This window comes from Euprymna scolopes, chromosome 42 (assembly GCF_053919585.1).
Source record: "Euprymna scolopes isolate OS-2025 chromosome 42, ASM5391958v1, whole genome shotgun sequence".
NCBI lineage: Eukaryota > Metazoa > Mollusca > Cephalopoda > Sepiida > Sepiolidae > Euprymna > Euprymna scolopes.
The window spans coordinates 42,247,038-42,261,182 of NC_136523.1; the positions used below are offsets into that span (position 1 = coordinate 42,247,038).

General features: G+C 33.6%; 1 protein-coding gene across 1 annotated transcript; it reads right to left on the bottom strand.

Annotated features, from left to right (window-relative positions):
* Positions 1–6,248: 6,248 nt before the first annotated feature.
* On the bottom strand, positions 6,249–10,480 carry LOC145267042 (histone H3.1). The gene has a single exon (XM_080122983.1). It carries the CDS (start codon positions 10,423–10,425, stop codon positions 10,015–10,017), a length of 411 nt encoding a protein of 136 aa, XP_079979109.1. The 5' UTR covers positions 10,426–10,480; the 3' UTR covers positions 6,249–10,014.
* Between the last annotated feature and the right edge of the window lie 3,665 nt (positions 10,481–14,145).

A 14,145-nucleotide genomic window follows, 5' to 3' on the forward strand; every position in this document is an offset into this window, starting at 1 on the left:
TGCAGGTGATTAAATGACTTACTGACTAGATGGTTTTCTAACGAATGATAAAAAATATTTTTTGTATAGTTTTAAAGGTTAAAAACTTCAAAGACTATATATATATATATATATATATATATATATATATATATATATATATATATATATACACACGTAGATTTTGTTATTGATTTTTTTTTAACTGATATTGAGGTTAGCCTCTCCCTCTTGGAGATCGGGTGTTTTTTGTTTAGAAATTGGCCATTTCTTAATTTGCACGTAAACAAATAATCTTTTTATTTATTTATTTCTTTATGAAAACAGTAATCTACGTACACATATTTCGGGGCCCTACACCTCTTACGCCGAAGACGGGTAGAGCCCCGAAACATGCATGTACGTAGATTATTGTTTTAAAAAGTAACTATATATATATATATATATATATATATATATATATATATATATATATATATATATATATATATATATAATTTAAAGGAGATCTTACAGATAATTGATTTTGTTGTTCCTTCTTATGAAACTGATTTTTAATTTAATTAAAATTTGATTTTTAAATTAAAAAAAAAATTTTTTAATTTTTAAATTATAAATCACATTACTTATATATATATATATATATATATATATATAAAACGAACCTTCCATCTATTTATGCATAAACATACGTAGAAACATCCACACGTATATACACGTTTAACACATTCAACTAACTAAACACGAAAATAAATTAAAACCAATATCTTCTTTGTTACAGCATAGATATTTACGTTCATTAAAAATTTCGACCGTATTTACTTATTATTAATTATTATGAATGAAAATTCATGTTATTTTCAATGCAATCACAAATCTTTAAAATTAAAGGTATTACTCCATATAAGGATATTATACTATATATTTTAGATCATGTATCCACCATAACGCAAATCAAATATAGGTTCAAATTTTATCTATCCGACGTTGAAATGTACTATAATATTTTCTTTTAAATTGCACATTTTAAATATCTTACAAAAATACATACATATATAAGTGTGCTGACAAAATTCATTAAAAAAAGACTAATAATTTTGTTGTTAACTTTTTAATTTATTTATGCATGTATATATATATATATATATATATTTATATATATATATATATATAAACAAATTTGTAGTATTCCAAATTATACTGGGTTAATATAATTCAGTAGTTGTTCCTATACCAACAAATTTTAAGCCAAAAGGAGATGACTTAAAAAGTAAGCTACAAAATTATCATATTTCATAATTAAGCATTCATATACTGTTTTAACAAAACCCAAGACTTCAAGAAATGGGTTGATAGCAACCAAAAGTGTATTTCATTGTTAGTTACAATTGTTTCAATGCCATTTCGACAAATTCAAACAATATGTCGTTTGAAAATTTTCACAAGAACAGCCTTTCTTCAGACTTATTAAATAAAACACACTTTAACAATAAAACATTAAGGAAAAATATTACCTTTATGGGACAAGAAAACAAGCGGGAACACTTTACCTCTGTCGAATTTTTGCAAAGTATTTTGTAAAGATTTATATATGTACTTATTTTCGTATCTTTATTTAAAAAAAATTTTATACTAAATATCTTTTTAAAGATTTATATATCTACCTATTTTCGTATCTTTATTTAAAAACAAAAAGAATTTCAAACTGAATATCAAACGATGTTACCAATAATTACCTATGCCCATTAAATAGGTTTTATTAATACCATTTATCGATTTCTTAAATTAGATTTCTATATTTCTTTATTTAATTAAACTTTTTTTTTAATATTTATTTCTTAATTTTTCCCTTTTCCCTATTTAATTTTTATTTTTTAATTTTATTATTTTTTAAACCGGACGAATCAACTAAGTTAAATCGTTACGAAACCACGTAAGTTTCGTATCGGAAATTGGATCTGTTTATTTACAAAATTATCAGGATCCTTATTTATGCGATTTAGGTTTAAGTTTAAAACTTATTCAATAAAGGAAATAAAGTCTAAACATTACTTTATATTTAGTTCATTTTCATTCTTCGTTTAAAATTAAATATTTCGATCTATTATACGTTTTATCTTTTTTTAATTTTATATTTTTATTTTATATATATATATATATATATATATATATATATATATATATATATATATATATTATTCGTCCTCTCCTGTTAAGATTTATAATTATCGGATAGTTTGGGAGTAGAAGGGAGATAATTCTGTAAGTCCAGAATTTAAAAAAATTTATTGAAGTTATAAGATACCAAAATTCTAATAATTATTTCTAGCGATAAAGGGGAAATGACCAAGGCCGTTCGGTGTATCTAGTTTGGTAAATTTCTGATGTTCATTTATGATTTATTTATTTATTCAACGGATTCAATTAGAACTAGGCTCATTTATTCAAAATATAAGTTTTAAAAGCAACAAACCATAATTTGCTGAGGTTATGCATGACTTCAATACAAAATAACGCATAAGAAATTAAGTTCTAAAATACTTATCCGATATTTCTCACGAACCGCATGGATATTGCCTTCAAACAACCATCTTCATGTGTATGCATACGTTTGCTATTTCGCTTTTGAAGTTTATATTTTTTTTTTCAAATTTAAAATAGTTAATTTCTCATATAGTACACAGGTCATCTAAACCTTTACACATACGCCTTGTACTGCTTTTCACTTAACTATCGGTGAGTGTCCATTTTATCTTTCGGCAGAGCTGTTTTTATTCAACCCTTGTTGTTGAATGCTATTTTTGTAGTCGTAATATCTGGTTTTAAAACCTAGGGGCGTCATAACTACGTAATTTCCGAATCGGGTTTCTTAATAAATAGAATAGATTCGGGTTTCTTAGTAAATAGAAGGCTGTTCTGTTATATAAGGGTCTTATTAAGAGAGTGAGTCTTATTAAGAGTTGCGTCTTAAAGAGTTTGTTGTTGTGTCTTGGAGAGAGAGTCTTTTATTAAGAGGGATGTTGTTGAGTCTTATTAGAAGCACAGTCTTATAGTCTTAGAGAGAGACGTTGTAGATATGAGATGTGTATGTCCTGACATTTTATAACGCAGATATATAGACATATAATAACAATTTTCACTTTACCTTTCGGTAGAATCACAACACAAAGACGACGTTTATACAAACACATGATGGGTTTATTTCTTCTCACGACCGGTCGTGGTTTTCATCATCAAGGATTCAAAGCTTCACATTCTAAGTTTCAAAAGTGACCGTCTCGCTTCTAGACGTTCGAATCCCATGTCTGCAGACTATCGTCTGTCGACCTCAGACTCTCTCTGACTCTCCCAGTTTCTCCTTTTTTAACTCTAAAGTTTTCTAACTATATCTAGAACTTCCCATTTTTCTATGACGTCATACACATGTTAAAACATGTGTGCTCTTTCATGTGTTCTGGACATGCGTGTCCAAAACTTTTCCTTTTTTTACAAAAGGTATTTTAACCTATACTCAGTAACCTATATTTCCAATATGTTAAAAACATGTTTATTAAATTATCTTGCAACTGCATTCTTCCAATAGAATTTTCATAACAAAATTGACAGTGCACATTCTTTTCTTGAAACTATTTTATCTCTAAGCTATTTTACATTCAATTTTCTAATTCTCACACGTAATCTATTTCTAAACCTAAATTACGAGGTTCGAATTTCGTCTATGCTATTTCAATTTCATTTTAACTAAATCTCTCTATTTTTATACTTACATGAAAAGGGGACAGCCCTTATCATGTAACAGTTCCACTAATATCGCGTGACCTGACGTCACAAAATAAAGTACAATGGCCACTGTTATGCGATAGAGGACTATTATGAATGATAGTTATTTTCAGTTTTAATTTAATTGTCCAAGAAATTGCACAGGGATTTATAAAACTTGTTTAAAGTGACAGTATTAAAAAAAAATACATTTGGACACGTGCAATTAAATGCGAGTTTGTTTTTGCCGGGAAAATACCATTTTATTTTTTAAAGTCTTTAATTGACTATATTTTTAAAGATGGTGTAAGGAATCGGTTACGGAGGAAGTGTTTTTTTTTTCACTGAGAATGAGGAATTCCTTCTAGAGTTTGTCTTTTAGCATCTGATCATAAGTCAGCTTATACTGAATTTGATTTCTTTTTTCTTCTCGGTTTAGGCTTATAACCGTATCCTGTTTATATTTAATTTCGATATTAAATGGTACACTATTGTTGTTTTAGAGCTGCGTTATAAATGTTGACTTAAATAGATTTTAATCACTAGAATTATTGCTAATTATCTACTTTAGATAGAGTTGGGAATCTGCTTTATGATGGAGGGGGTTTACATATGTTGGACTGGAACTATCTTTTAAGTATGGTTCGTATTTTTTTAAGTTTAGAATGACATCCAAGAAATTACTTAAACCTAACTTTCGTTTCCGAGTGTCGAAGTGAATTTTTGCAAGTCAGACCGCGCAGCCACCAGGATCCAGGCCGGCCTACTGGTGCCCCCTCTCCCTGCGCATGGGCTAGTAGTCGGTAAATTCACTGCCCCGTTCGAAGGGCGATAAAGCTTCTACAAATTTTTGCTAAAACTCGTAATGGGTTTTCATGAATAACTTCAAAACTCATAAAAGCTCTAAAAATCTGTATATTTGAAATGAGGATAATTTTTTGTATTGCTCGAAATATTGTTCTGATCTTGGTTTTTCTCACGTTTTGGCCGATGTAACCTCCGGCCGTCTTCAAGTGCATTCACACTGGATGTTATTGGTGAAAATGTTATTTTAACGAGCATACTTACGCCATAATCACGTTGACACACCGATTCCTGCTGGATCACCGAAGTTAAGCAACGTTGAACCTGATCAGTACTAAATGGGTGATCATTTGGAACTTCTAGGTCCGCTTATCTCGGCATTGTTTACAGTCGTCCTGAACTTCTTGCCACTGGACTCAAACAGTGCCGATTCAGGAGAGGTGTGGTTGGAGATTGCGCAACCCTTGCCTCACAATTTCACGCGCAGCTGCCCCTACAGGGGGGTATCCTTTGTCTTTCGAGACTGAACAGAAGCATCGAGTCGTTAGAAATTCCCGATGCAAATACCGTGAACTTGATTTCTGTAATAAATTGAGTCCGTTCCGGGTTTGTTGGTTTTGTTTTGTTTTGTTTTGTATGATGTTTGTATATTTTTGGGATGAGTATTGATAAGGAAGTCGGAGATTATATCGGACGAAACGCGAGAAAAAAAAAGCGTAACGGAACGGACCCGAATTTATTAAGAGATTGCATGATTTGAATTTTAAACGACTATGTTCGTTTGGGAGCCGAAGAAACCAAGCATTTTTCACCATTAACATCCAGTGTTAATGCACTAGAAGACGGTCGGAGGTTACATCGGCAGAAACGTTGTGAGTAACAGTCGAAGCTAGTCTGATCTATTGGTTTTGTTTTGTTTTGTTTTGTATGATGTTAGTATATTTTTGGGATGAGTATTGATAAGAAAGTCGGAGATTATATCGGACGAAACGCGAGAAAAAAAAAAGGTAACGGAACGGACCCGAATTTATTAAGAGATTGCATGATTTGAATTTTAAACGACTATGTTCGTTTGGGAGCCAAAGAAACCAAGCATTTTTTAGTTAGATCAGCAAAAAAGCAAAATAGAACTTCTTACACCGCCTCAGCGTTAAATATGCATACTAGTTTTGGGACCAGTAATCGGGAAAATTTCTGTCTATTTTCCGATACCAAAAACGAGTTTTTTTAATTGGACTTTTTATTTGATTTTGTTTAAAGCAAAATATTTCAACATTACTATTAACAATAATAGTAACGACAAAATCGTTAAAATCTATTGATTTTAAACTACAAGTAAAACTAAAATCGATAGATCATTCCTCACTTTTACATTTGAGAAAATTTCCGCACATTTAACGTGTTTTACAGTAATCGTGAAAAGTAAGTTTATAATTAAATATTTAGAGATTCATAAAGAATCGGAATCTGTCAAAATATTGTCATCGTCCCGTCACTAATGCATACCCTCAAAAAGAGGGGAACTCCATTATTGTTGTTTATGGTGTGCCAAAACAGTGGTCGTCACTTGCTGATATGCATCAACAAAGCTGCTGGCGGCAAGCACTTGCTTTCAAAGATTTAAAAAAAAAAAAAAAAAAAAAAAAAAAAAATTCCACATTAGCAAAATACACGCAAAAAAAAACTTTGCTAAGTAGTGGTATTACTCGTATACACAATAGACTCTTCTGATAAGCACGAGGATCGTTTCAAAAGTAATGCATCCTATATTTTTTAACTGAAAAAAAAAATTGAAAACCCACGAAGACGGGAGAGGTACCATTCAAATGAGCGACCTTTGTGCTCTAGAATTTTTTTTTTTTTTTTTTTTTTTTTTTAACAGTCATCATTCCCAATGCACTTTTGCCAGCATCTTTTGAAGCCTCGGCCGTAAAAGTCCCGAGTTCATTTTGTAACTCGCATATGTCGTCATTGTGAAATCGACGAACCCATCTGCAGGCTGTCGATATCAACTCCATCGGCTTTGTAAGCGTTAACAAGCGCCAGTGAATGTTTATCGGTTCAATTTTTCTACATGAAAGAATTCAATGACGCATTTGAGTCGGATTCACGGTCATACCACGACCAGAAATGAAACTCCGCGTCATGAATGCACAAGTTCAGTCATCATAACAATGCAGTTTACAGTCACCTCTGGTCTATTAGGGTGGAATAAGAAAATAAGAGGCCTTGCTTTTTTTAACGTCCCTCGTATATAATTAACTAATTCACTCAGTCGACTTAAATTACAATGTTTCGCTCTAATAAAACCTCAAACATTTTTGCCCGTTAAAAACAGACAGAAATTACAGTCCATTAAGTTTGAATACTGTTATGTAAAATGGATAGTTGAATAGATATATATATATATATATATATAGCTCATTTTTGCATCAATTAATAATCCCTATTTCTGGCTGTATATCGAACAGATATCATGATACATAGTCCGCTGCACCTTATAACTGAAGGCCAAAACAATTTAAGCCAATGGGGAACAGTTTTCAATAAAAAGTGGAACATACATACTAAGAAATATAACTTTTACCAAATAAATTGTGTTTCTATCAATCTGCATAGGTCGAAACTTGAAACTTAGTTTTGTTACATTTGTAGGACATTGCAAAGTCTGCTGCAAATAGGTGGGTTCCCTCTATCGCGCTAGAAGACTAACATCCGGTACCTCTACACCATTCGCCCATGCATGGAGTTTTGTTACCACATCTGGTGCATCTACCACTAGTCGCCCTCTTGGATAATATCAAAGATTCAATTTAATAGGTTCCACTGTCAACTAAGCTACAACTCCTGTCCCATCGCCGCAATGTTGCGTTTGTGCCTGTTTTACAAGTATTTTAGTGGAATGTGCTCTGATGAACTCGTTGCGCTTGTGCCCCCTCGACGTACATATCCCGACAAATCTGCTTAATAAAATCTCATCCCTTCACTCTTGGGGTCCCTAGATGCCAGAAAATTTTCTACTCTAGTTTCTTAGCTCGAAGAGCTGGACTTTGGAATTCCTTCCGGTTGCCTGCTTTCCTGACTAATGATATGCAGAAGTTTAAATGAAACGTAGACCAACATTTTGTTAATCTTTCCTAGGCATGGTTCCAAGTAGTACGCCCGTTACGTCCAAATGGCAATATGCCTTATGGGTGAACGCGAGTAAAAAGAAATCGAATTAAAATGGTGATTGATAATTTCACGAACAAAATCCAACTAAACCACTCCCGGACTTCAGGTTAGTACCGTAAACCTATTTTGGTATATGCAGTTTACAGACACTAAAAAAAAAAAAAAAAAAAGTTTAAAAATTCATTCATTCCGTTGACGGGCTTTTTAACTGGTCACCTAAAAAGCTAAGATACTGTGTGAAAAAAAATTTAATTTCACTTGAAAAATAGCGTCCGTCGACCGACTGGTTTACCTTTTGTAAACAGTAAAGCCTGAAATCAGCGACCAAGGAAATAAAAATCGGCCATTTCCGATTGACGAAGTGAACTATGACACCAACAAAACAACTAAATTTCAGAAGTTTAAAGCTATGCTGGTCGGTTGAAAATTTCGTTAATTAATGTGACTTTCCGAGTGTTAGCTATACTGAACCATTGCCATTATTTGTATCAATTGGAATATCTAAAGGATTCCAACTCTGGTTATTTCCAGAGTTTATAAACACGCGGCTTAATTTAAACGAGTCTTCCTACTACCGGCGATAACTAGTAGAAATTTACACTTCCACTTGGTCATGGCTGACGGAATGAGAACATCCCACTCTCGTTAAGTAAAGGACTCATTTTTTATGTGGTCCTGACGATACAGGGATCAGAATTTAAAATTTCGGTGCTTATTCAGAATTGTAATTACGGCAAAAATTAAAATTAAAAGTACAGAAAAGTCTGCATGTTGTACGTGCCAGTCAGGAAACAAAGATGAAATACTTCAGAAATCATGTAATATGATAAAGTACTGTTTTTTTTTAATGCATGAGAGAAAAGAAAAGACTAGGAAAGTCGTAGTGTTTTTTTAGCCATCTATAATATAAATCTCGGCGCTAATGCACTTACTGATCTGCGCTATTTTTTTTTTAAATCCTATTTCCAAGTTTTGTTTTTTATCCAATTGTAAGGTTAAAGTACAGAATAGGTACAAAACACCCTCCCCATGTTAAGAATGGCTTTTTAAATAACATTATTTCAGCACGCATCAATAAGTGCATCAGTACCTAAATCTCATCTTAAATGTACGTCTGCCTAAAACTTTCGACAGAGACGAATTTTCACGAGATCGGTATAGTAAAGCTCGACGCTTCGGACCAGAAACATCGAAGAAAAAAAAAAAAAAAAAAAAAAAAAAAAAAAAAGGCTCAAAACAATTACTTCACCCCTTTTCTACAAGGAGGAAACACTTTCGCAAGTCATCCCCCTCTTCGATTGACTAGCCTTAATTTAAACCTTCGCCACTTCCAGTTTGTCGATGGACACAAGAGCAGAGCCACTTTTTTTTTACGTTCCTTCCTTCGCGGTACGGGTTCGAGCCTGCCTGCCTACTACCATTTTTTTTTTTTTGCTCAACACCTCGAAACATCCGGGAACCCAGGCTAGTGGGGAAATAAGGGCAAGACAGCCTAATTCGAAATCCAAAGCATCCCTATATTCTATAACAGTATATAGAAAACGTTTAGATTTTATTTAAGTAAATGATCGATTTACGCAATATTTGTGTATGACATCCTCGTTCCGTGGAAAGTATGTACATAAGACTTGTGCATTTGTTTCAGTTCAGAGTACTAATAATTAGGGAATAAAAAAAATTTAAAAACTACCGGCAAAGTAGGGTTCCATTTTTAAAGGTTCAATTATTTTTTATTTCAGAAATGACGGGTTTTTATAAAAGAAACAGCTGAAATCAAAGTTGGTTTAGGATTTAATTAAAATTACACATGCGTATTAAGTGTTTAATTATAGAAGACACGACTAGTCGAGCAGGAAAATTAGAATAAATCAATGTTTGAGACATGACTACTCAAGCAAGACAAAAATAGTCATCCGAATACGTCAATGATTTAATTGGCACGTATTGTGCAGGGTGTTCTATGAAGTTCGTTAACGTTCGAACGTCTCGGAAGTAATCGGTAAAACTCGGAATTGAAACATTGACATTTTCCGGAATATTTGAGAAATTCCTTTATGTACAAAATAGAAAAGCACTGAATGCTAGTTCCAATCCTAGAATTGGCTTTGTTAAATCATTTAATGACAGATAAAAATGCAGTAAACCTAAAATTAAATGAGAACGAAAGAATTCGTGTCGCGAGTAAGAGTTTTACAAGGGGGGGGGTCGATAAAAATAAAAGTCAAAGAGCTTTAAATGCGATTCGACTTAAAATACTCGAAGACGGATTTAGTGGGTGTCCGTCAGAAGCTGCACATCTTAAGTTCTTTCTCCACGGATTCGTCTAGCAAGTTGAATATCTTTCGCCATAATGGTAACACGTTTAGCATGAATGGCACACAAATTAGTGTCTTCAAAAAGACCAACCAAATAAGCCTCACAGGCTTCTTGAAGGGCCTGCACGGAAGTGCTTTGGAAGCGAAGATCCGTCTTGAAGTCTTGGGCAATTTCACGAACCAAACGTTGGAATGGCAGCTTCCTGATGAGAAGTTCTGTAGACTTTTGGTAACGACGGATTTCACGAAGGGCGACGGTTCCTGGTCTGTAACGATGGGGTTTCTTTACTCCCCCGGTTGCTGGGGCGCTTTTACGGGAAGCCTTCGTAGCCAACTGTTTTCTGGGAGCTTTTCCTCCGGTGGATTTACGAGCTGTTTGCTTGGTTCGAGCCATTGTTTTCAATAACACCGATAACCTGAAAAGAGCTGCAATTAAACTCTAAGGCCGATTTTTATTTTATACATAAGTTGCTGGCTCCTGATTAGTTAATTTAAATATTTCAACTGATAGTTGATTGGTCAATTATGACGATTGCTGACGTGCTGAAACTGAAAGAACCAATTGGGCATTTTGATTGGTCGATTGTATATTGCTTTTGATCTGTGCATGTCAGCATTTTTTAAATATATTATTGATATGTATATAGAGAACTAGAAGGCCGACCGACGTTGCCCGGTCGTAAAATAGGCATTAATATTAAATTTTAATTAAAACAGAAACTAAGACATGTACATGTAAGTATTATATATTTTTTCTAAACAGTTCACTTGGTGTAGGTAAAAAATAGTCGAGTGAGGCAAGTACGATAACCATTAGGCCAGCTTGTCACACCTTTACAAAGTGTTTTCAAAGCAACTTGTTCTTAACATAAAGAAGCTGTCAGGTTTCACGGCCGCGCATGCGCATTCGTGAAACAGTTGATTTATAGAAGATAAAAAAGAGATAAAAATCCGATTACTCCCAAGTACCAATTGTCAATTTTGATCCCTTAGCAGCATTTTTACCGGATGAAAACCGATTAAACTTTTTCTACGTGTCTGAACATCCTATATACCAAATTTCAAGTTTGGTGAGTATATAGGTTAAGAAGTGACCTCACGCACACATTCTTATTTTTATAGATATACTAGACTACCCGTGACTCGTTGGGCTAGTATTTTATATTAGCTATGGAATTAATGTATGAGCGTGACACTTGTGACGTAAAGAAAATAGTTTTTGTGACATAACAGAAACATTTCTATGAAAGTATATTAAAAATGAAAAAAAGAATATAGATAGATTTCTATGAGTCGTACTATTTATAATTGTTTCTTTTGGAAAAATAAGTGGTTTGCTATACTTATAGGTAAATCTGCACTATTCAAATTTTGATATATCGTTTAATTTAAACGCGAAAAAAAAACAATGGGGACGCTGAAAACGTACACAGTAAAACAATACGTTGTAAAATGGTCTTATGGTTGTTAAAAGTTAAAGTAGATATATTTGTTAGAAAATTGCATTAAAATAACTTAAACGTAATACGGAAATGAACGACGTAAAAAAAATGAAGAAAATATTCACAATTATTTAGATAATTTAAACGCGGAAAAAAAAAACAATTTGGCGCTGAAAACGTACACAGTAAAACAATACGTTGTCAACGGGTCAAAGTTGATTTATTTGTAAGAAAATTGCGACAATATACTTTTAATACAAAATAGTTGCAAAACAGCATCACCCTTCCCATGTTAAATAATAATTTCTAAATAATAACGTTAATATTTCAGTGCGCAGGTCGAATTCTGCAAAAGTAGCGATTTGTGTTTATTTGTTTACGCTGTTATGGGTTTATGTTTATGTACACATGCGCAACCGGAAGTCGTAAACCGGATGTTGGGTTACAACACTCGTTACAAGGTCATTTGAGTTTTATAACTATATAGATAGATGTTCATATTTTTAGATGGGGGAAATTAGCATTATTTCGATTTTTTGGACTACTATTCGCATATTGAATGCTATGTTTCGGCCGATGTAATCTCCGGCCTTCTTTGGGTGTTTATCTTCTCGAACTCTGAAATATTTCTATCGAACTCGCTAATATGCAAAGAATTTCGAACGGAACTCTTTATTAAATCCACAAGGAAGCATGACCAGGTCCTCTGGATGGATTTTCGCTTCCAATGTTCTTCCGTTATGGCCCTTAAAATCAAGGCCCATTGTGTTAGTCTTTGCGAAGACACCAACTTGTGCGACATTCACACTAAACGTGTTACTATTCTATTATGCCGAAAGATCCACGGTGAAATATTTTAAAATATGAATCTTGTGATCAACATTACTAAAAATGTACAAGTTTTTTTGTTTTTTTTTCTGAACAACTAACTTTTGTCTGAAAGCATTTTAACTTTAATTATGTGCCATGCTTTTTTTATTACCATTTTTTGTCTTGAATAATTCTGCCTCATCGTCGAGTTGATCCTCGAGTTGCCTATTGGCCTTGATAAGTGCTAATATAGAGAGAAGAGAAACAGGGTGAGAGAGAGAGAGAAGATAAAGAGTGTGAGAGAGAGGCAGAAGAGAAAGTTGTTCCATCCTCTTTCCCAAATTTGAATACTGTGCACGTTTAAACTCTCATCGTCGAGTTGATCCTCGAGTTGCCTATTGGCCTTGATAAGTGCTAATATAGAGAGAAGAGAAACAGGGTGAGAGAGAGGCAGAAGAGAAAGTTGTTCCATCCTCTTTCCCAAATTTGAATACTGTGCACGTTTGAACTCTCATCGTCGAGTTGATCCTCGAGTTGCCTATTGGCCTTGATAAGTGCTAATATAGAGAGAAGAGAAACAGATGGAGGAAATGGATACAGCCGATAAAACGGAAGCCACTAACCATGAAACGAAATACGAAACCATACAGAAACACCGAATGCCGAAATTCTTTTCGAAATCAGTTTATTTTTTTCCCTGCTTGATTAGTTTTCTCTAACGATTAGGTACTTCATCAATTCCGAATTTCACCGATTACTTCCGAGACTATCGGACGTCAAAGAAATTCAAAGAAGAATTGACACAAAACGCGCCAAAAATTAAAAAAATATATATATATTGATATTATTTTATTTTGACTTTTTAGTAAGTGAAAAGATATTTGAAAAGGGAGAAGAGATTGGTATATAGCATTTTTTTTTATTTTAAAATACAGTTAATTTAACTTAATAACAAACTTTAGTATCATTGGCGGCCGAACCCTGTGCTTTTCTTTTTTGATCCACCGATTTATCGGAGAAGGGCCTATGTTTTCAGTGGCGTCCGTGCGTCCGTTAGTCCAGACTATTGCCAGTTTTTCCTGAAATTTTGCCACAAATTGTATTTCATTAAATAGATGTGCACAGTAAAAAAATTTTTTTTTACAAAAATTCGCGTTGCGCCCCTAGGGGCTCAAAAGAGATAAAAAAAATGTCCCAAAATAGCTAAAAATGGTTCATTTTGCGCCATAGCGTTTGATCCATCCATTAGATTTTCCTGAAACTTGGCCAAAATGTGGAGGCTATTGTTCTTAATATAAATTCAGTCTGAGTGATCTTGGCAAAATTCTGGTTCGTATCCCTCTGGGACTTTGGGGCTAAAAGACCATGCCTTTTTGGAACTCTTTTTTCATATTACTCAAAAACTTGATATGTGTGCCTATATAGTAGTTTTCCATGGTGATGAATTCAAATATACATGCCTTGAGGTGTGAAACTGCATCGTTTGTCTGTTTTCACATGGATTCGGCGTTCCCAGGAGCTAACAAAGGGGTAACAAATGCCCCAAAATTGCAAAAATAATGACACTTTTTACCCCATAACTTTTGCTCCATCGATTAGATTTTTCTGAAACTTGGCGAAAATGTGAAGACAACGTTAACCCTTCACGTTTCTCACATTCATCATTTCTTCACTATTTTTGTGACGTCATCTCACATGCAGCACTAGAAGGGGGATCACGCACGAGCGGCTTTTTCTTCTATAAAACGAATAGGTTTTCAGGAATGAACCCTAACACATCGTTACGATTTGTTCACAAACAAAGTTGGATGGCGACCTATTGTTGTACAGTGGTGTGCAGTGGTATTTATATGACCGATGTG

Bases quoted from the DNA above. Each gene is read 5' to 3' on its own strand.
- LOC145267042 (XM_080122983.1), bottom strand. From the start codon at position 10,425: ATGGCTCGAACCAAGCAAACAGCTCGTAAATCCACCGGAGGAAAAGCT.